Genomic DNA, 23517 nt, shown 5'->3' on the forward strand with positions numbered 1-23517 from the left:
CCCGGAAACTCTGAAGCAGAACCGTTGCCTCTAACGATGATATATCGCGTGCTTAGCCTATACTGGAAGCTCCTTACTAATATGAGATATGTTCCCAGGTGCCATAACGCAATTACAATTCTGAGCCCCTCTAGTATCAGGGATGCATTTTTGGAACCTTAATAACGTGTTTTTTTTTTACACATCTCAGGAAGATTTCCCCAGCGGCCAAAACTTCTACCTTATTCAAGCCCGATAAATATTTGACGCGCAGTTTACATGCAGCATCTCTGTATCTTATTGCGTGGAACTGGCATTAAATGCCCCTTACAGAGCGTGGGCGGCAGGACAAGCGAGCATTGCATCCTATTTCAGCCTCCAACACGCACTTCTCTAGCAATGTGTACAGATAAGTTTTGTACGAAATTGGACTTCCGTGCAAGTTATTCTGGCGTTGTACTCTATGGAACCGAAACTTGCTAAGTGTATGATGCACACGTGGCTTAAGTTCACGCGAGTTGAGGCAGTTGAACAGTTTTATGTGTTTAGTTGATCGGAGCAATTGAGGTAAAATTGTCGTTTATAATTAGATATCCGTGCTCTCGTGTATAATTAGATATTCATGCTCTCTTGCTTCTGTTCCTTAAGTATCACTTTCACTCATAGCATGTGCTCCTAAACCACGCGCTTCATTGCTTGCGCCATCAAGAAATCCAGCAATCTGGATCACGTTATGTCTGGAATAAAACGTCGACTAGCATGGAAGTCCTAACAGCATGATGCAGCTTAAAATCTACAGGCTCCCAGCCCAAAATCGACTTGCGCCTTGCCACCCACTTTCACTTAGTGAACGTAACTTTCAGATGCGAGCATTTCGACCTCACTCATTTACATACAGTAGTCTGGGCAGATTAAAAGGAAAAAATAATATGTCCCAGCCTGCATCACTAATTTAATGGAAGAACTCGAGTTGACGGTGGGCAGACAGAGACAAACCTATGATAACTGAGCATGAACAAAGGCGGTCGTGTCAAAGCCTGCCACCAGCGTTGTGGCAAGTGTCCTGCTAACCTTTGCGAGGCCAAGTCTTTTTGCCGTGTTTTGCATCGAAATGGGGCGTTGTCTTTGTTCATTAAAATATCAGGATGAATGCAATCTTACGTTATTTTGCGCATGCATACGCTCTGCATGGAGGCATGACACCTCCCTTCCAGCGCCACATGCTGGAGTTGGCAGTAAACGGTAGCTCCCGAGCGCTGGTAGTTCTGCCGGTAGCCGGTAGCCGGTAGCTGCTGTTATTGCGTGAGAAGAGCCTTAAGCATTCTGCTGTTGAGTGTTGCCGCTGCTTTGTCAGCGCTGCATGACTTTGGTGAAAACAAAGTGGTGTTCCGACGCACTACTCGCTTGTTTTCGTGTTGGTGGAAGCGTCCCGATACGTCACGAGGTGCTGAACAAGTCTTTCAAGACTGACAGCGCGCGTCAAGAACCGCCCGCGCGCTTGTTTTCGACCCAAGCTCGCCAGAAGGAGCAGCACATAATAAGCTGGGGCGACACAAGACACTCATTCCAGAGAACTTGGCACGCCTGGCGCTTTGGAGGCGATAAGAGTAGCTGATATAAACAAGGCACGCGAAATAGGAGAGAGTGCAGGCACCCCGCATGGCTAGACCGGTTGGGACACCCACTCAGTGAACGCTAAACAGAGGTGCAGCTATTGTGTAAGAGGAAAGAAAAGGCCGACAACGTAGCGTGTCTGGCTGCTTAAGGCAAACCCGGTCTGTGTGTGTTCTTTAGTCGTGAAAGTTCCGTTCATGTGCGACCCTCTGGAAATATCGTCTGGCTGCGCTGGCGGGACTACTGGCAAGTAAGACATGAGTAATGTCTATTGCCGTGTACTTTTCTTGCGACCAAAGTGAGTCATCCGTGATTTCTGCTTGATAAACGTCTAGCATGCTACTTAAAAAGGGATACGTCGTGTCTCTGTCTCAGGAGGACGACTTGAAAATTCCAGTAAGGCGTTGTATACAAGAGTTCACTGTCCTATGTGTAATATATTAATTCAACAGAACCCAAAATGCGTCAGTCTCGTCATTAAACTTAGCGCTTCACGCACATATCCAGCTCATAACAAACCTGGCAGTGGCCAACACAGTTTGACTGACGGTAATACACCTCTCTAGATGCCAAAGGAAACGGAGATAACAGAGGTCAAAGGCGGCCGCGACGCCGTGAGAAGCAGACGATGTGAGCCTCCGTCGCCATAGCAACGCAGCGCATGCGCAGAGAGCAGTGGGGGAGAGATCAAGGGCTAAAAGTGACTCCCACCTAGGTCACGTGACCTTGCGGTGTCATCACAACCTGCCCACTCGATAGTGAGCAAACTGCCCACAGTGCAGATGACAGTTAAATTAATGATTGATGATAACTCCGGAAGTGCAACGTCGGGCGTACAAGCCCCATCGCTGGGTGCACCTGCCATCGCAGGGCAATGGTGCATCGCTTAACCGCTGCACCACTGCGCCAGGAGTGGAATGAGGACTCCCACGGATTTATGAATGCAATGTAGAGATGGATCTTCTGCATATATGGTCTTCTTTGCACCCACTACGCTATCGTGTCATGCCCAAGCCCAAGTGTGCCTTCCAATTTTTTAATATATTGCTTATATACACACAAAAAAATGCGGCCTAAAATTTTAGCCTGCAGTAAATCATACCCAAATATTTCCAAACTCGACTGCGTTGCCAAAACTCGCAGACTGAAAATCCTTTTGCCCATAACTATATGCAACCTATCACATCACCTGTCAACTCATTACCTAAGGAAGGGAAGCTGTACAACGAGGAAAGTAATGTGCTGAAGTCTTCAGTATGTATTTGAGTGTTATACATGAGCGAGAATGCTCTTTCGAGCTGCTATTCGCAATAAATCAAGACCAGCTTGCACAACTTTCAACATTTTTTAGTGGCAGTGTGGCAGTTACGATTAGCAAGGACATCGCATCTTAGAGACCTGAATGACACCAACAAATACTTTAAAGAGGTCAGTATACCCAGACTGAAGGGCTAATGCTTGCTGCGCAACTTGCTACGAGCATCATCTTAAGAACAACACCAAAGTCGTTACTGAGCGTTCTATGAATAGCAATGTTCCTCCTGTACTCCTAGCGCTGTTCTGCTCAGCCGTCGTCAAGTCGATACGAAGGTGAAAATTACTTCGTTTTCTTGTGTGTATCTTTCTATTCCGTGTATTCAGGCGGGTTAAAATGCTCTATGTTGAGAAAAAAGGAAGTTCCATCACTTCCGCAATCAAATTTATGCTTAAGTTTAGCAAGAATGCCTCGGCATTGCTGTTATTTCGCACTACTAATCTATTTCCAACGATGTTATTTCTACTATTTCATTTTCTCCTCCCGTGTCATATTGAAGGGCATAAAGTGCGCACGAAACCACACCGTATTTAAAAGCTATTGGACTAATCTAGCAGCCGCTGTATCATGCCGCTGTTGTGCATACAAACTTAATTAAAACTACCAACAGAGGCCGGGTTGGGGTGCATGGTATGCTTCGCTCTGCCAGCGTTCAAACTTCTCTGGCTCAGTTTTTGTTTTTATGTAATACCTAAAGGCTACATGCTAAAACAATGTTTGTCACTGTAAACTCGCTGTCTCTTCGAGAGCCCCGTTAGCCTTCATGCGCCTTCGGCTTCCATTTTACACTCTTCCCATCGTCCTCTTTCTCTATCGCGTGCCTTGTCCTCACGTTCTTCCGTTCTTCGTTTGTCTTGTCGTTTCTCTTGTTACGCTTGCGCAACAATGACGCCCAGCCGACCCGCGACTGGTGCCAGGATGTCGGCAGCAGATCACATAGCGTTTCCGCTGCCACCGCCCCTCTCCACCTCTTCTGCCCCACATCGGCACCAAGGCCGTGGTGCAGGCTCGCGGGTCGCACGCTGTTGACGATAAACCGAAACGCGATATCGCCGAGTGCGCAAGACATGCTCACGGCGACAGGCGCCCTTTCATACGCTGTCCAACCAAAAAACCGTGCAGTAATACGCAAGCTAAAGCTAGTGTCGTGAATTAAGGGGCCGCTTTCGAAAGCTGTTAGCATCAAAGGCTGGGCTTTGCACATATGTGCGCGCGTACGAACACATATACACGCACGAACGGACACGCCCGCGCATGCGCACGCTCATATCAATTCATACATGTCTTCAATGGGGCTATTGAAGTAATGGGGCAAAATAAAAAGGCAATCACCGTTGCCTTGAAAGCATGCAAAGTACAACACGCAGTGCAATGAGGCAAACAGTACAACTGTGCAGACTGCTATACGCCATGAAATAATGCAATAATATACAACGCAAGCTATCATTAAGTTACGTACTGGTTCTGACAGTCCCTATACAGTTTCTTGTTTCTGATTTGCCCACTCATGCTATCTGATCAATTACCACTTGCCCCAAGACGATGACCAACCCAAAAGCTTTCAACATGTATTATGTGCTCCCGCAGGTGACCTGAGACGCCAGACCTATTTTATGCGCTGATGAACTGCCGAGGTATTGTCGAAGTCGCTACTGTCGCAACAAACTCGGGTTTCGAAATCTCAAGACCATTCGCACGTAAGGCAGGACCGCAAATAAGTCGCGCCTACGACCTCGGCAGTCAAGACTGTCTGGCGTACAATACGTAAGACACTGAGCATTCATGGACCGCTCGAACCACATGCCTGCCACTTATCAGTCAGGCGCAGTAAAGATTCAACAGTACTGCACGGTTCTGACGACATAGGGCATGGTTTCCAAGATGACGATCTCGGGTTGCGCTCTGGGCTTGTTTGTCATCGGTCGTGGAGGACGTCGCCAAGGCGACGACGATTAATCTTTCTCATTGTAAACAGAAATTTCAGCACGTCATCAGGGTTACTAGCCGCGGCCTTCAAAGAGAGTGGAATATGGCTCAAGCAGCCACCCACTTAGCTAGCACCCAAAGCACTACTCATTATAATTATGAAACCCAATCCTGTAGCAGCATAATAGTGGTAACCACCTTGAAGACGTCGCGGAAAGACCAGACTCGTGCGGAAATGATGTATGCTGCTTCTATCTCGTACCGCACAGCTCCTATGCTCGATGGTGCATAATTATGCGACAGCAGTGATGAAGCATACTCATTGTACTGAGCTTGAGATATTCGTCCCTCACCAGAACCATCTTTCCTTTCCTCTTCCCTTCCTTAGTGCAGAGTAGGAGGCCAGATAATGGCCTCTAAGAACGACATCTCTGCCTTTCTCTCTAAATAAACCCTTCTCTCTATCTCGCTTTCTTGGAACTTCGGAGTTCGTACCATGCGCGATAGATTTTTTTTTTTTCGTTTCCGAACGATCATCTTTTGGCGGTGAGTATCGGTAGCAGTTGCTGTGCTATTTAATTCGAGTTCTTCGTAATTCCCTTTTCATTTGGTTCAGCTGCATTATTTTTTATGTTCAATTCTTTGCGCGTTGTCTTATTGCCATTGCTTGACGTATACAGGGCACAAGGATTCTAAGCACGGAACGAGGACATCCTAGACATGAAACAGTGGTGATGCCCAGAGCGCAGCGCTAGTGCAAGGGGAAATCCCATCTCCACGCCTGTGCACGTGCTCGGCGTCTGGAACAAGTAACTTTGAAAACTTGGGACGGAGGCTTTCCAGTCGTGTCCCTTGTAGAAATAAGGCTCGAGGGTGTCACGCCCGGTATTAAAGCGTAAAAACTTCGCACTTTTGAATACACTGTGTTAAAGTAGCTACTCTTCCTAGCTAAAAAAATCGTCGGTAATGCCAAGTCTGGTGGCGTGCAATGCCAAGGCACAAATATCAGGTAATCTAGCATAAAAAAGTCCCTATTTTACCCCTAGAAATGTAGTTACACAAGTTGAGCAATAGTCAAAAGGTGGAAAAGATGCGTTGCTACAGGGCACATGTAACCATCCAAAGCGCACTATATTTATCGGGAAAGCGCTGCTTGAAAAAGACAGGTGGAGTATCCTAAATAAATCAAGACAGCAGCGCTAAAGTGACGGAACGAGACTAAACTCCAAGCCCAATGTTTATAAAACAGGCCCGAGAACCCTGAAACCGCCGGAGGCACCGCACCGTGAAACGCGGAACTCCTCCTTGGCTCGGAGTCGGGCCACGGGCTCGACCTTTGTAAAACCGCGCAGCCTTGCCGCAGCTGGATCCGGTAGAACTCACGAAGGTTGTACTCCTGCATGCATGGCCCGTTATTAGCTGGCCGTAACTAACAGTTCCGTAGTGGAGGTGATGTCCAATCACATGCTGATTGTACTCGAGAGAGGCTCTATCTGTTTTGTCTGCGGTTGGCTGGGCGCCAGGCGTTAGCTTTGACAATGCTGCATAGTTTTACTAAGACAGCGCATAATAGAACACGGCGCGAGTAAACACCGCAAGCAAGCGTCGGTGTGCAGCGTCTCGAATCCGTGGCCTCGCATTCTTCATGCATGTCATGTTTATTAGCTTAGCGGCGCCTCCTTTGCCGAGGTTTAGAGGCACCCGCTGGCACTGGCGAATGTTTGAACGCACACTCTCTGAGCGCGCCATTTCCGGCTCAAACTTGCTGGAAAATACTGGTTAGGAAGAATTTGTTGCTGCAATAGTTGTTGTAGAGCTATGCACAGTGCAGGGAAGGAACAAGTCTTGTTGGTTGCTCGTTTTACTAAGTGAAAAAGGCGTCAGACCACCTGCGAAAAAAGGAAGTCAGACACCCGCTCCTCCTGCCTAGCCTTTCCTTTGTGTCTACCTTTGTCTTTTCGTAACCTTTGTGGCGCGTTTTTTGATAAGCATGTGCGTAGGACGTCAGTGTGGCAAAAAAAAAAAAAAAAAAACGATGAGAACCCTTAACGGCTCTATACTTAACATTTCCTCGCACTGTTTTCATCAGTGTGCGTACATTTTTCTCTTGATAAGTTTCGCGACACTTACAGTTGGTGAGTTTGGCTAAAAATCACTTCACCAGGAAACTTCAGACGGCTGGGTTTTAAGGCACTTTCGCAATGTGGGCAACAGTGACTGCAAGTTGCGTCCCAACATTCAGTCGGTATCCATTAGTGATAGCTCACTACGGGAGAATTTCTAACTCTTCGCCTGAGTTCTGATCGCCTAAACGCGCTAACCTTGATTTTAACAATCCTCGAAATATGGGTCAGATATGCAGCTGCGTGCATGCATCCTCGCTGTGCTAACGAGCCTAGCGATTAGTGAGGCTTTCACAGCCTAGAGGTAGTGTATACTAGTACTTCCGCGTTTAGGGTGCTTTTCCCTATTCCAGCTCTCAGTAAGAGACAAAGTATTAATTTAGAACAAGTAAAGCCGCATAACGCTGTTGTCTTGAAATTTTACGTTCATCATTTGTCTTTTATTGCTAGGTCGGAGATCGAACTGTAGACCTTGAGCGAGATATGGAGCTGCAGAACCTTCCTCAATCAACACATTTTGATACGAACCAGTGCGCTTTCACGGCCAGTTCAGAACTAAAAAAAGAACAGAAAAGCGGTATGCATAGGCAAAGATATCTGGTTCGCATCATAAGCCACTGGTCGGCGAGAGCGCCAAGACGAACCGCCTCTTCCTCAGTGCGCGTTTGTACTCTCTGCTTTCTCTCCCCTCGTCTCGTCTCTCCCCCGCCATTTCTCTTCCTCCCCTTTCCACGCACCATCCGAAACTCGAAATGCGAAGGGGCTCTACTCGGCTCTAACCAACTGGGAAACGACGACGCGCGCGCTCGCGCTAGCGCAGCGACTCTTCCACTTGGAGAAGCCGCGGGAGCTCGCACACGCGTTAACCGCAGCCGTTCGTAGCGCAGCTAGCAGGCTGCTCCGTTCTTTCGGCGGCCACTGGCTCCGCGGAGGAATGCGATATTTCGGGAAGCCAGGCCGGTGCTGCAGCACGGGGAACCTGCCGCCGCTGCCCTGAGTCAAAACAGGCGCCGCAGCCCGTCGGCGGTGTCGACATGCGTTGCCCCCAGGGCCTTTTTACCGATGCTGTTCCGCGGAGAAGCGCACTACCGTACGCCGCAGAAGCACCGGCGCGGAGCGAAGGGCCTCGCGCCTGCGCCAAGCAAACGCCTTCCGCTGCTGGCGAGTCGAGAGACTACTGAGTCGGGCCGCCTCCTCTGGTCGGGCGAGACGAAGACGCGCGCCGCTGGCAGGAGCTACGGCGACGGCCCCGCTGTTGCTTGAACGACGCGCGCTCCACGGAGCTCCGAGGTTACTACGACCGCTGCCAAGAAGACGGAGTCCGACGTCACTGCGAGGCTGTGAGCGAGTGTGTGTGGGACTTCTTGCTGCTGCTACTGGACGACGACGTTTGGCGGCGACCTTGCCGGCTTAACCAACCTGTCCCGTGAAGGGAGGACTTCTGCTGTTTCTGCTGCTCGTTACTCTGACCGCACGCGCGCTCTCACTCTTTCTCTCGTTTTTTTTTTGCTTTGTTCGTCGTTCTTCGCCCTCAACATCTTTCGTCGGCGCCCGGAGGAGGATTAGTGGGAACAAGTTGCGCAGAAAGAAGCGGCGGCGTTTAAACGTGTGAGTCGTACAACTTCCTCCGTTTTACGCTTTTTCGCTCTGTATATTTTGGCTTATTTTTCTCGCCTTTTGCTATTTGTGCGGCGTTCTTAGCAGAACACTGACCTGTTGGTTAGCGGAGCAGTTCATGCAAACGGCAATTAGCGAATGTCATTTGCGCGCCCGTGCCTGCCCCCAGCTAACGTGGGAGAGCTTTGTTGATGCGAGAGTTACTTTGGACTCCTCTCTACAGAACGAAGTTGATTAGAGTGTCAAAATAATTTTATGGGTACCTCGCCTCCTGAAGCCTTTTAACCTTTTATTGTTTGCGCGTGAGCCTGAAATTTACGCACATGAGCAAAAGTTCTGTGGGACAGTGCAAGCGACAAAGAAAAAGAATTATAGCGTTGATTCTACGTTTTCTCAGTGCGTGCAAGATGTACAGCCAGCCCTGCGAATGCATGGCTGGCTGAATGTTAGATTCTTTATTTTATTATTTATGTTCGCATGCCTGCGCATGAAGCACTTATTCATGATCACTCCGCATTAGTCCAAGCAGTTCAGAATGCGACCATAAATAACGACTAGACGCGATTTCGATCAATCTCATCTGCATACCTTGTTTCCTGTGTATTCGTGGAAACAAAGGTATTGCAGTACTTACTCTTACAAAGAAGCATAACCTGTGTGCCTTTTTTAACTGCGTGTTTTGATTAGGCTGTGCTCCGCTTAGAGATTGCACGTGTATGCGTTGAGAGGCTGACATTGATGAGTTCTGATATCCATCAATCACAGAAGCTGCACACGTTTAGTTGGCTTTTTCTTTCAGAGTCTGCAGCCGTAGATTCTAGCTCTGACAAACACGCTACCACCTCTAAGTGAACAACTGTCTCGTGTTCCTTTTTGGGCCGCAGGAAGAATGGCGACCAACATATCCTGACAAAATCATGACAAAATCCTGACCAAATCCTGACCATGAATCAATTGGTGTATGTTATAACAAACAATGCTGCCGCTTCGGTTCTCTGAAGAATATTTTCTCGCTCCTGCCGAAAACTACCCCAAACTCAATCAGAAAGCGTTTGGTCGCGTGACCATCCCTGAGCATCGAGCGATTACTAGGTCTAGGTTCCAATTCTTGCGGAAATTTAAACGAAGCTTTCATTGTATTGTGTTAACGCAGATGTGAAGGTTCGCACATTTTACTTCAGGTTTCAGACGTATTAACGCGTGCTTTCTCGAAAGGTCGAAGGTAATGCTGATTATGTGGAAACGGGAGCTGAAGCGGCGGCTGAGTTCACCGGGTTCTATAATTAGGTTTGATAAAAAAATTCTAGAACGGAGTAGTCAAACGCAGCAGTTAAACAACCACAGCACGTGAATTATTATCGTTTCGTTTCGTTTATTGAGGTCCCAAAGCGACTCAGGCTATGAGGGACGCCGCAGTGAAGGGCTCCAGAAATTTCGACCACCTGGGGTTCTTTAACGTGCACTGACATCGCACAGTACACGGGCCTCTAGAATTTCGCCTCCATCGAAATTCGGGCGCCGGGGATTCGAACAAGCATCTTTCGGGTCAGTAGCCGAGCGCCGTAACCACTGAGCCACCGCGGGGGTGCACAACCATTATTAGGAAACATTTCAATTGTAATTCATTCGACTAAAGACGTCACTGTGGCTTCATATATATTGGTTTGCAACGTTATTTCCTCCTCTTACTACACCTAGCACGTGCTACTGACCTGGGTTCAACAGCGAGCACTGTTATGTGCTATTCTCCGAGATCATAGAGCGTCACCGCTTTCTGACCGGTTGACGGCATATATGAATTATTCTAGTTTTGGAGCTCAACTGAACGCATGGGCGCGACCCATGATATGTTTTTGTGTTCTGTTCATGAACAGAGTCCGGACTCGATTCGGACTGGATAGTACACTGCGCTCAACCGACACCATGTTACGCAAATGACTCCGGAGAGTGAAAACGAGGTGCGTTTGCACGCACGGTAATTTTAGGAAACGCGAACGCTTGTGCGAGAAGGACGTTAAATCTCTCCCAGACTTTCCGGCCTGAGCCGCTGGATCTTGCACAAGCGACCATTCCCTCCCGCCGTTTATCGCGTAAGGGGAACGAGCGACATCTGGTGGTAACGTGGGCAGCACTTCGAATGGACGAAGGCAGTGCACAGGACAAGAGAGGCTTTAGTATTGATCACCAGGGACAGCGATGAGCGATTTATATTTTCCACTAGTGAAGATGTGCATCTGTGCTTTTAAAGAGAGAAGAAATGCCGAATTTTTCCCCCGCATGTTTTATTGCCCAGAACGGTGCATAATAAATTAGTAAACAGGAATGACCAACTGGAATTTGTTTGGGCCCGGTAAACAATTCATAACCTCATATTTTTCTCTTATGTGGTCATGGATTCGGCTTCAACAGCTAACCCAATGACGTCACAACTAGGGTTGAGACCACCTAAGGCTTCTTAAAAAAATCTATATTATAATTATTGGTTTTACTTTTCGGTTTCAACCAAAAAGAATGACAAATGTAAGCCGAATTTAGTTTATGAAATTCAGTTTCAACCGATAAAGGTCAAGCCGCCGCGGTGGCTCAGTGGTTATGGTGCTCGGCTGCTGACCCGAAAGACGCGGGTTCTATCCCGGCCGCGGAGGCTGGAATTTCTTTGGAGGAGAAATTTTAGAGGCCCGTGTACTGTGCGATGTCAGTGCACGTTAAAGAACCCCAGGTGGTCGAAATTTGCGGAGCCCTTCACTACGGCGTCTCTCATAGCCTTAGTCGCTTTGGGACGTTAAACCCCATAAACCAACCAAACCGATGAAGGTCAGTATTCTTGGCATGAAAGGCATTGCCAGCTGGCTTTTGAGTACGAGTTAAACTCAAAGTTGAAAATTAACTCAGTAGAGATGCCAGGGGCGTAATGACACTGTGGTGTTGTTGAATAAGCTGCGCAGTTGTGTGATTTGAGGCATTTTTCCGCTTGTTTATAATCTTCAGACCGGGAAGTGCCACCGCGAAGTACTGTTTGTTTACTATCACCCTCCGCTTAGAGGAATTTGTTAACAAGTTAAGTAGGCTTATCTAGTGCATGGTCGACATAAAAAGTATCATGTTCGGGCTACTGCGACGGTTCAGCCTCAGTTCCATCGCTGCCATGAGCACGCAGACCACGTAGTGCCCAGCCCTCTCACTCAGCCAAGCGCGACAAGGGAAAGAAAACTTGTCACCTCGATTCTTAGAAGTAAATTCCTCTTGCGTGCTTGACTGCCGGCTGTCTCATTAAACATGCATTACTTTTTTAATGACGAAAGCAATTCCTCCTACAAGCACAGCTCTTAGCGCAAAATTACTAGTAAATTATGTTAGTTACTGACACGAAAACTGCCCATGGCGACAAAAATGCCGAGTCAGGCTCCAAGTAACTTTTTACCACGCAGAATTGCCGCATTAAATAACCGAGAACAGTAAGCAATTCCATCACCGTAAAAAACGGAAACGCAGGCTGAAATAAACACCGATGTTTTTTTAAAGTAAGAACCAAAAAGCCCAGCCCCTAGATGAAGTTCCCGCATGTTCGTTTTAACTGGCTTCAACTCTTAATCCATCCTACCTCAGGATTCGGAATGGCAACGCGGGAACAAACTGGTATCATATCACAGTTTGCGTGTCTTACGCGACCTGAACTTCGTATGGGACGTCATTAACTCAGATCGGCTAATGAAGCTGAAACCAGAACTGCGAGAAAAAAAATCGACTTCAAAATGCTTACTGTACGCAGCTGAATTCCAAGAGATTGTCTATGTTTACTAATAACTTGGGATCATTCCACAGCAATGATACACGCCGAAACGTTGGTGTCTCTGTTCATTTTGTACAATATTATTTTTCCTTGACGCGGGATCCGAACACTACGCGAAGAAAAGCTGCTTGACTTGCTGCCTTCACTTCAGCAACGATGTGCCGTTCGCATGTCCAGTATTATATGAAGAGAGCACGACTTTACGACCCTCGTAGCCCTCTGGGCAGCTCAGGATCCGGTTAAGAATATTTTCATTTTGAGGCGCATGCGTTAGCGTCAAAAGGAGAATTGCTAAGGGATTAAATTTTTTCCTTTTAGGCGCGAATCATTTTTAGCAACCGGTTTCTATAGAGCAAATGGAAATAAAGGGAAAGCCCACGAATTACAACGAAAGCCTAGGAACGTTAAAAAGATTCAAGGGAGTCAGCTGACACCATTATTCGCTTCAGATTTCGCAGCGAGCTAGCTTAAGTGGCAGAAAGGTCGGCATAACAACTGTGTTAAAATAGCTGGTATTAGCTGGTATTGCAAACGTAGCAGGGGGCGGCAGAAAATTAGGTGGGCGGATGAGATTAAGAAATTTGCGGGAATATGGTGGCCGCGCCTGGCGCAGGACAGGGTTAATTGGAGAGACATGGGAGAGGCCTTTGCCCTGAAGTGGTCGTAGTCAGGCTGATGATGATGTTGATGATGATGACGACGAAGGACGTCTATGGATACAATCGGTGCTTTAAGAAGCCATTCATTGCAAAGTAAAGCAAAGGCGACCGGACGTTTATCCTTGGTCTAAGGCGATTGCAGCGACACCTAGGATGACGTAATGCTGACGTTGTACAGGATTTTTAGCAGCCCCAGGTAGGGGTACGGAATAGGTAGGGGGTTTCTAGTCCTTCTCGATGTGCGATGTCTCTTGCGGTTATGCGGCTACAATCGCATTACAGCTGGTAAGTGTCAGTGGATGCCTTTTTGCTGAGATTGTTGGAGCAGCCCAGTGGCGTAACCAGTAATAGTGTGTAGGGGTACGGAATAGGTAGGGGGTTTCTAGTCCTTCTCGGTGTGCGATGTCTCTTGCGGTTATGCGGCTACAATCGCATTACAGCTGGTAAGTGTCAGTGGATGCCTTTTTGCTGAGATTGTTGGAGCAGCCCAGTGGCGTAACCAGTAATAGTGTGTAGGGGTACGAATAGGTAGGTGGTTTCTAGTCCTTCTCGGTGTGCGATGTCTCTTGCGCTTATGCGGCTACAATCGCATTACAGCTGGTAAGTGTCAGTGGATGCCTTCGAGTGTATAAGATGTGGGGTGCAGAGTAGGGTCATGTAGTGCACGGTCATTCATCTATCCAAGTAAGGAGGCGCCCGGCAGGAAAAACGATGTGCTTCGGCTCCAGAGGGTAGGAGGGACGAAGGGTGTGAAGCGTCTAATGAAGCCTAGCGCAAAACAAAAGTGTCTTTACTTCGTTGTTTTTAAATTGCTCCTCTAGAACTTGTCGCGTGTGATTCTTTGTGATTTAATGTTTCGCGCTCTTCTGCGGCGGAAATTGTTGCATCACCTTTATTTCGACACTGTAAGTTTTGCTGTCCGAAAAATTGAGACGCATTCACCAGCGACGAATCAAAATGCTTTTATTACGACTAAACCAAGCCGCCAGGTTTCACCATATCAATGAAATGTTTATCGATTAAGTGCGTGAAAACGTACCGCGCGACCGTTTCTGCACTTCACACATACCAAACCGTGGCCGCCGCGACCGGCTATCGAACCCAGACCCTCGTGATCCAGTTCAGAATGCCACAGTCGGTGACCCATAAAATAAGAGTGTCCATTATAGGCCTAAACAGCAGTACATTTCCATACGGGCCAAAACAGCAAGCAGTCACGGAAAGAGGAAACTTTGGGTGAAGGGTAATTAACGAAGAGTGAGGCACAGGTTATTGGATGCTTGGTCCCTACTCCCGCATAGAAGCTTCACGTTTTGTACCGGTGTCATTGAACAGGGGCAAGACTTTTCCTGCAGCGCAAGAATTGATTCGTCGAAAATTAAAGGCATGTCCAAGAGGCTAGGGAACGAATTATCGTTTACTATAAGAAGTGAGGCATTGCCTCACACGGTTAAGGGAGGGCATTTATTTAGGCCAAGCAGTGACCAGAGATTCATGACGTGACAAATAAATAATCAGCGGAATAAATTCAGAAGGAGTGGCTTTTTGGCAGGATGAGTATCAGCTTACCGATACCACTCAAAAGAAAAAGTGCATAGCAATGCATCCTTCTGGAGCTCGCGCACCATGCCGAAACTTGCAGGGTAACGAAAAAGCTTGAAATCGGATCAAGAATAGCGCAGAGACGTTTGGGACCGAGAATTACAGCGACCACATTGAGGGGCAGAAAAGTAACTGCGTGGATTAGAGAATACACTCGAGTTACACTCTAAACACGAATACGCCCACATTGGAGTAAAAAAGAGAGTAAGCAGCCCTCTATCACATTTCCTTTTATAAAAGAGAGTGCGTTTGAGGAGAGCTTGCTTTCTTTTTATTCCTTTCTGTTTAGAATGTAGTGATATCCACAAGTCAAGGCGAGGAAACCGATCTGGTCAGATATCGACCGTAGTCGAGGACTGATCACTGATAGCCTTTGTCGGGATAACAGACTGGACTCCAATGAGAACGGAAAACAGCCGAAAGCGGTAAGGAATCAAGTGGGCAGGTCAGAATAACGGGTAATCTCCTGGGATAAACTGGCGGTGGCTGCCACAGATCAGGGTGAACTGAGATAAATGGGATAGATTGTCTCCCTGCAGACAGAGTCTGGCTCACTCTGATGACGACAGTGAACTATGAATGCAAATTTTTAGCAGAATTAACAAAGTTTCGTGCTGTAGAGCTTCGAGAGCCTTCGGTCTTTGTGTCTGAAGTTGTTGAGAGTATGCAATAAGAGTGTTCAGCTCCTTGGCACCTCCTTCGTTGAGCTGTGCGGTGTGCGTCGCGAACTCAGGAGTGGAGATGAACCTTTGTTCTAAAATCGGGTGCTGCCGCAAGGTACTGTTGAGCCTCGCTTTCTGTTCTTCTGTTGTTTCGAGTTTTAGCCTCAAAGATTTTGTTGTGACCTTCTTGACCTCTCGGTTTGAATACTAAGTGAATCCAGGACTAAAGCGGCAGAATTAATCATTGAAAGTTAGATTATAAGCCTCAAGAAATGCAAACTGCTACGTTGTTGCTTGCCTCAAGAAGGAAACGAATGAATAGACATAGACAAAATTTTATAGAAGGCGGATTCAAGCAAATAAAAACATTTCTCTGTTGCATCGCTACCTACATTCAGCTGGCATTCGTTCCGGCGGATGGAGCAGACTGTCCACTCATCGTTAAATTGGTCTTCACAACTTCACCAGCGCTGCGACGAGGAACAAAGACAGAGAAGGAAGGACAGGGACAAGCGCTACTAACAACTGAAAGTTTATTTGAAAAAAACACAGCTTATATGCACGCAACTGACAACCCAAAGCGCCTGCGCTTCCCCCACAACTGACAACCCAAAGCGCCTGCGCTTCCCGCAAAAAGCACGCAAAAGAACCAACTAGCTCAAACCACGATTTTGCTCCGTTAAATTGGTATGCCTCACCGCTCACAAGTCAAGTTTCCTCCGCGAACCCGCACCCCGTAAACTTCTGTCCATGTCTGTACAGGCGTTCAGCGTGCGGAATAGCGAAGCGGTTAGCGAACCATGCTTCCTCTGAACCCCCGTTGGCCCACGTTGCGTCTAGAGCGAGCCCGCAGAGGAGTCGAGCCCCGTGTTTTCGTACCGGTTCGTTCACCGCGGGGCAGCAGGGAGGACCCGTCGTTCCTCCCTCCGGAGGCGAGCGGCCCGTCCGCCCTCCCCGGTTGGCGCTTGTCCAGCGCGATTGAGTCGGGCAGCCGCCGCCGCCGCTGCTGCTTCTCGTTGACGAGTGCCGCTCCTGTCGGGGCCAAAGCAGATGGATGGCTTCCCGCCGACGGAGAAGACGACGCACGCGCTACCCAGCAGAGGGAAAGACAGGCACGTATCCGTGCCTCGCTTCGTTTTTTCCAGCGGAGGGTGGGTGGAGGCAGGCACGCACGCGGACGTCTTGACGCGAGTCGAGGGCCCCCGCAACGCGTCATCCGGCAGTGTACACGCAAGGTGACGTAGGCGGCCTGTGTCGTCATGCAAGGTCCGCTCGTAGACCGCAGGGGTCCCCGGGGAGTACGGAGAGGGGAAAAGCTGGCGCCATAACTCTGTGCTGTATGAAAGCGAGTGGCGATGCGTTGAAGTCATGTTGACGGGTAGAGGACACTTCGGTTTTGTTTTGTTTTTACTTGCGGCTGATTACTCTGCGCAGGCGCGTTACGACAGTGAGGACAGTTCGGAGTGAACGCTGTTCACCTCGTGTTTCGACCACTATTGTGGCGCAACGATAATTTGTCAATTATTTTTTTTTTACACGAGAAAGAAAGGCTGGGAGGTCACTGAGGCGTCTTCCATCCCAAGAAGATGGCTGGGGTGACATGTGCCATCGTCACGCGGTTCATGGTATTGCATGAAACATGCCGCGGAGAGGGGTTTGTGGGGAGGGGTGAGGCGGTAGGGGCTTTAAGCTGGTTTGTATGCCCCTGTACTCCTCTAAACTCCTAGCCCCTTGCCTTCAGGATTACTCTTACTGGGAATCTGTCACCCACACCTGCTGCGGCAAGACACAGACCCTCTTGACCGAGCAAGCGGGCAGCCTACGTTCCAAGCTTCAAAACAGGTAGTTTTGCGTGACCACTACGCAAATGATGAAAAAGAGAGCTTATATAATCCATATCATGGCATTCAGAGAGTGACAACGCGACAAAGTTCATACAATTTGTTCGCCTGGAAGATCAGCGGAAATCTACGCACAGTCTTATAACCTGGATACACCTAGATTAGATCTCTAATCAAAGTAAAAGACTTAGCGAATGCATAGAAGTCGATGAGGCCGCTACGCCTATATCTCCTGACAAAGCTAGTTTCGAATTATGCTTGCTTGTTTCAGACTGGCATTGTGCAACACTCGTGTAATGGCACGTTGATTGCGATCGGAGCACGTTAATCGATTTTAAGAAGCAGTGCGGTAATGCTTATTATGTACGGTCAGTTTTGAAGAGAGGTGTAAACCGGTATGACACCCCCCCCCCCCCCCCTCCCCCGTTACTTCGCACATAACGCAACTGACAGGAATAGCTATAACGCCCCCAGTCCTCTTTCTCATTGGAGAGGGCTGCCCCAGGCCTCGCAGTGCGTTCCGTTACGTGTCTTCGTGTGCTTTTCTGGAGCTTCAAATCTTATTCGAACAGCAGCAGACAGCTTCGTACTTCTGGCAGCTCCCATTGTTGGCTGTACTGTGTACGCTTGCAATTAAAGTTTTTGAACACCATATCAGAAGAAAAAAATAACAAACTCATGAATTTCGACTGAGCCCGGAATAGCTATATAGAGTTTTTTAATACTGAGCATGCGAATTAAACAGAGCACCATTGACGTTTAGACAATGCATCCTGTATGAATATAAGTTAAGATGTTTTTCCTAAATCGCGTTATATAGATTATACGCCACGCATATGTTCGCTCGCAAGCTGCGGTGGTTTGCAGTGCCTTATATTTTGTACATAAGGTCCTCACTTTTCGAATGCCGTGGTGTGTGCGGGACGTGTCATGCATTGTAAAGATGACTAGAGGGACACCGCGTCAATATTCACAGCACTGGCTCTGGATGTACCGATACAGACATCAACACTGTCTTTTAAGTATCGCAAACACCTTGATACAGAGTTTAACGCACAATATTGCGTAGTTTAAGCTGGGCAGCCTGTGCAACAATGTTGCGTTCAGTCTGCAAAAGACAGGGCTACGCAAAATAGACTTGAGCAACACTTGTTGTTGGGCTAGTTGGTAATACATACTTCTGAAGGAACCAGCGCACAAAACACAACGGACAAGAAAAAGGCGGTACACGACGGACAGGAGCGCTCCTGTCCGTCGTGTACCGCCTTTTTCTTGTCCGTTGTGTTTTGTGCGCTGGTTCCTTCAGAAGCAAAAAAGAGCTGCTGCTATCTGCAAGGTACGTGGGATCTCTAATCTCATTTTTGGAACCATGGGTGGGCATCACCAAAACACAGTGAACACTGATCTAATTTTGCTACCAATTTTGGAGGAGGTAAGGGAAAATGGCTGACTACTAGGCGAGTTGTGCAGGCTTTTAGCCTGAAAGCCGCAAGGATAAATGCCGAAGACAGTCTGTTAGTATGTCTTCTGTGTAGTGTGTTCGCGCCTTTTACGTTCAGTAGGAAGTAAGACTGGAGTTTTCAGTCACGAAGCAACGCAATAACTGCTGTGCGATGTATGCAGTTATAGCTATAAAAATAAAGCCTCACGAATGATGATGTAGGTTCTTGAAGCGTTTCGGTGCCAAGATGGTATCGGCTGCTTACATAGCAAGCTCCAATGATGCAAGCTTTTGTACCCACGCGCTTAAATCACGTGGGCTGCGAAGAACTGGAAAGTTATTGTGCAAGAACTTTCAGCGAGACGAGGAGCGTTAGAAAAGTGTACAGGACATACGAAGGTGGGGAAAGACGTAGTAACAGTAGGGTCGCAAGATGTCTCCTCAAGGAGAAACGGTTCTTATGACTATAAGGAAAGAAAAAAATATTTGCAATAGCTTAACACTCCTGGAGGTTTTATTTCTGTCTTGCACGAAAGAAAGAAGAAAACAGGGGGTGCTCGAGTTCAGCATTTGTCATATGAAGATGGATCAAAGCTTCTAAATACGGTAGTTTTAATCCCCAATTTCGACGCTTTGCTTAAAAAGCTAAACGCGGGTTTGTTGAGAAACACGTGCTCTATTTGTCCTAAATAAAGAAGGACGTTTTAACAGCGTGAGTGAGTGCTAGCTGCGCGGGAATTAGTCTACGCAGCTGCTGCTAAGCCTATAACTTGGCAGTTGAAATCTGTCAGCCGTCAGACGTACTTATTTTGCTCTTTCTCTATGCATAACTCCATTTATCTACTCCATCTGCTGCACGGTCTCCGGAAAACATCTGTGTCGAGAACCTCCCACAATGGGAAAAACAATGGAAGAGCCCTTAGATTAAAATAACTCCAAGCACACTGAAGAGGTTGCCAACAAATGCAGTCTGCTACCTCTGCCAGCCTACTTTATGAAGTACTGTATTGCCTCACTTAAACCTTCCGTCGGCACTTATAAAATCCGCTGTCTTGCTTGTACGGAAAGTGCAAGAGAAATCTGCGAAAAAAGGTGAGTGAAAAATAATATGGAGGGCTTTTTAGGTTTTTTGTTTTCAGGCATTGCCTACCTGTGTGTCTTTATGTTTGTATAAAAGTGCTGGCCCTCTTGGAGGTGCATGCTGCTTGCTGTTTTATTTTTCTTTCTAAACGTTTAAAAATATGCAAATAAGGTTGGCATCAGCGGCGCCTCAGTGCAGGAGTTATCCACTCCTTAGCGACAAGGCCACAAGAATTGTGAATTTGAATGCGGATGGCTGCCTTCATTGAAGTGATGAGAAAGTGACCGACGGACAAACCTGGAGGCAGCAATTTATTACCCTGTAGCGAGAAACTGGCTACTCGATTAAGATGCTTAGACGACATATGGTGGAACCAGCTAATGTAAACTGATGCAGGACAAGACAAAGAGGTACATACACAACACCGCTGTGTGTGTGCCTCTTGTCCTGCGTCAGTTTCACTGATTTCATTTGTGCATTACAAACCAACTAGCCCAGCAATTTACTCTGTTGAATTACTTTATGCCTAAACGAGCGGAGTCAAAATGAAACAAAATATATATTGCATTTGCCGCCACCTAAATTAGTCACTGCGTTGAAGTTTGGTTTGGTTTATTGGGGTTTAACGACGCGAAGCAACTCAGGCTTTGAGGGACGCCGTAGTGAAGGGCTCCGGAAATTTAGACCCCTTGAGTTCTTTAACGTGCACTGTCATCCCACAACACATATACCGAACAGATGAAATGCGAAGTGGAGTACAGACCCCGTAAAAATCTGTGCAGTTTGTTATTTGCCCAAACCGTTCTCACTGGCTTTCACGATTTGCCTATCGCCTCGCTGGAAGGTAAAATTTGCCAGCAATTTACTAGGAAATTGCCACCCATCCACGCTGTTATGTTGAGAAATGTTCATAATTATGTGCTTCTTTGCCTCTTTCATTTTTTTTTGCTTTTTTTATTTCACCAGACCAATGGTAGAGCGCCGAGTGGAACGCTGACCTCGGCAGGCTCCGGCTCACCATGGGAACGTCGGTGCCGGCGCAGGCGAACGCCGACGCTCCCTCGAGCGCCGGCGACCGCATTCAGGGCGACCACCACCGCGGGGTGCTGTCGTCGCCCAGCGAAGACCCGTCCGGTGAAGGCGGCCTCGTCGCCGACGGGAAAAGTGCTCTCAGCAGCGGTGCTGAGAAGCGCGTCCGGAACCCAAGCCTGCTGGCCAGGCTGAGGCAGTACATATGGCTCGTGCCCCTCATCCACACCCACTTCTGGGTGTCTGCGGCGTTCTCCCTCATGCAGCCGTACTATCCGGGATTGGTGAGTGTGCGTTACTTGAGCAAGATGATCTGATTTCAGGAAGCTTGGTCAAAGAGCCTCTTGGTCAGTGTGTTCCAGCATGCAATTTGGCTTCACTGCTCTGAAATCCAAATGCACAGCATGCTTATATTACAAGCAGGACTCAACCCAGGTGCGGACTTTGTCCCGCTGTGCCCGTACGTTCGCTCATTCACTTTACAGCCGCCGCGGTGGCTCTGTGGTCATGGCGCTCTGCTGCTGACCCGAAAGGCGCGGGTTCGATCCCGGCCGCAGCGGTCGCATTTCAATTGAGGCGCAGTACTAGAGGCCCGTGTGCTGTGCGATGTCAGTGTAGGTTAAAGTAATCCAGGTGGTCGAAATTTTCGGAGCCCTTCACTACGGCGTCCCAATAGCCTGAGTCACTATGGGGCATTAAACCCCATAAACCATAAACAAAACCAAACCATTCACTTTGCAGCGCTTGCGTACTTCCCTTGCGTGCCTCTCAATGTAGTTAACCATTTAGAAACCGTTATTTACCATGGTCACCCTGGTCTTTTATTTTGCAAAGTAAAGGCTATGTTTGCGCTCTGAGCATTGCCGCTCAGTCAGGCCTTGAAAATATTGCACTGACAGCTGTTTACAGAACACCTTCCACCGTCGGCCACGTGAAGCTCTCTCAGGAGAGCATGCAACCACCTCGTGCCCGAAGCCCGCGTCTCGCGTCTTTGTCATCGCGTGGGACGCGAAGTCGGAATATGTCGACAGAAATTATAAACGCCTCTTGGGCGCTTTGTACACATCCGTGTAAGTGTTATAAGCAGTTTTAAGAAAAGGCGCGGAAGCAGTCTGACAGGGGGTGGACACCTGAACCGTACTTTGATGAGAGAGTTTAAGGATGAGGAAAAATAGTAGAAATAAAAAAAACAAAACAGCGGTGGTTGCACTTGCTCTCGCCGTTGCGTGACTGACACAGCATAGCGAGCGCCGTCATTCTTTTTTTTTGCAGGTAAGAAATTAAAATAGGCTCTTACTTGCATTGCAGCACTGTAGGCTCTCATGCGATTATGTGTCTGACTGTTTTGCTTTTAGTCTAAATCGCATAAGAATAGTGACCTTGTTACGGTTGCCATGGTGCACACATTCCGATAGCGGCACTCACTCACTCACTCACTCACTCACTCACTCACTCACTCACTCACTCACTCACTCACTCACTCACTCACTCACTCACTCACTCACTCACTCACTCACTCACTCACTCACTCACTCACTCACTCACTCACTCACTCACTCACTCACTCACTCACTCACTCACTCACTCACTCACTCACTCACTCACTCACTCACTCACTCACTCACTCACTCACTCACTCACTCACTCACTCACTCACTCACTCACTCACTCACTCACTCACTCACTCACTCACTCACTCACTCACTCACTCACTCACTCACTCACTCACTCACTCACTCACTCACTCACTCACTCACTCACTCACTCACTCGGTACGATAGCCGGAGCCCTTTTGATTGAAACCTGGCATCGAAGTTTTGGCCGCATCTGCGGAATTGTTTGAAATATTTATTTTTGGAAAACTGCATTGCTCTCTCTCCAGAAGTTTCTGCTTTTCTACAGGCGACAAAAGCTGGTCTCGAAGCATGGAAGTACGGCTTTGTATTCTCCACGTTCAAGCTCACAATGCTTCTTGGATCTATATCCACCGAAAGACTCGTAAGTATGCCGACTTTTATTGATTTCGTTCCTCTCCATCGTTCTTTATTATATTTCCAATCTCTTAAAGCGGTTATGGCACACTTACAAAGAAACTGTTACAAGCCGTCGACATCCAATAATTCAAATACACTCTATTTTTTTATTCATCAGTGCGCTGAGATAGCCAAGCCTAATGCTTTTTAAGAGCATGGTGTATCGCTTTAGGCCTCTCGGCTACTTCATTTTTCTAGTCTGCTGGCATACCAGTTATCAGCTCTGATGTCGAAGTATTAATCAGCGACGAGTAGCTGTCACTTGCGAGCACTGATGACTTGCAATGGTGTCAAATACATTTAACCCCCCAAAAATATGCATCTCTGTCTAAACGCCTCTAAATTGACTCGGTGAAAACACACACGAGGAAAGTAAAAACCCCAGGTATCTTTGCAGCTGACATTTCAGCAAGGTTCTGGCGCAGAAGTTGTTCCACTTGAGGTGATAACTTGTTTTCGGTGATTGCAGATGGTTCTTTCGACCCCACTTAAATGCTACCTCTGTGGCCAAATCGGCTTCTTCCTGTATAATGTCATGTTTGGGTAAGTTCTCTGGCCACCTATAGTAATGAAATGCGCAATATCTAAAGAGCGTTGCTCACAAGAGTCGTTTATATTCTGCAGGGCTCTCTACTGGTCACCAGGAGGGACGGTCTTCCTCGCTCTGTCATTGGTGGCGGTCATCTTCGGTGGCTTCGTGCAGACAGTTTACCTAGTCTCAGCGTACTCAGTCGTTACCTCAGAGTTGCACCAAAGCAGCGGCGTCATTATCGTGAGTCATGTGCCTGGCGAACAGCCTGTTAGT

The 23517-nt window shown here is 47.8% G+C and overlaps 1 protein-coding gene across 7 annotated transcripts in view; it reads left to right on the plus strand.

Moving 5' to 3' along the window:
* The first annotated feature begins 1635 nt into the window (after positions 1-1635).
* The window catches only part of LOC149358982 (MFS-type transporter SLC18B1-like), a 35987-nt gene continuing 14105 nt past the window's right edge, over positions 1636-23517 (plus strand). Inside the window, exons 1-6 of one of the 7 annotated variants that reach the window (XM_089571156.1) lie at positions 1636-1843; positions 17029-17129; positions 20617-20963; positions 22582-22677; positions 23182-23255; positions 23337-23484. In XM_089571156.1, coding sequence (XP_089427282.1) covers positions 20670-20963; positions 22582-22677; positions 23182-23255; positions 23337-23484 — 612 coding nt within the window. In that variant the 5' untranslated portion in view covers positions 1636-1843; positions 17029-17129; positions 20617-20669. Of the gene's footprint in view, positions 1892-7695; positions 8566-14989; positions 16400-17028; positions 17130-20616; positions 20964-22581; positions 22678-23181; positions 23256-23336; positions 23485-23517 lie in introns of those variants that run through there. The other 6 variants (XM_089571155.1, XM_089571157.1, XM_089571154.1 and 3 more) reach the window with 6 other exon arrangements.

Source organism: Amblyomma mixtum, chromosome 2, assembly GCF_055824585.1.
Source record: "Amblyomma mixtum isolate Tamu chromosome 2, ASM5582458v1, whole genome shotgun sequence".
NCBI lineage: Eukaryota > Metazoa > Arthropoda > Arachnida > Ixodida > Ixodidae > Amblyomma > Amblyomma mixtum.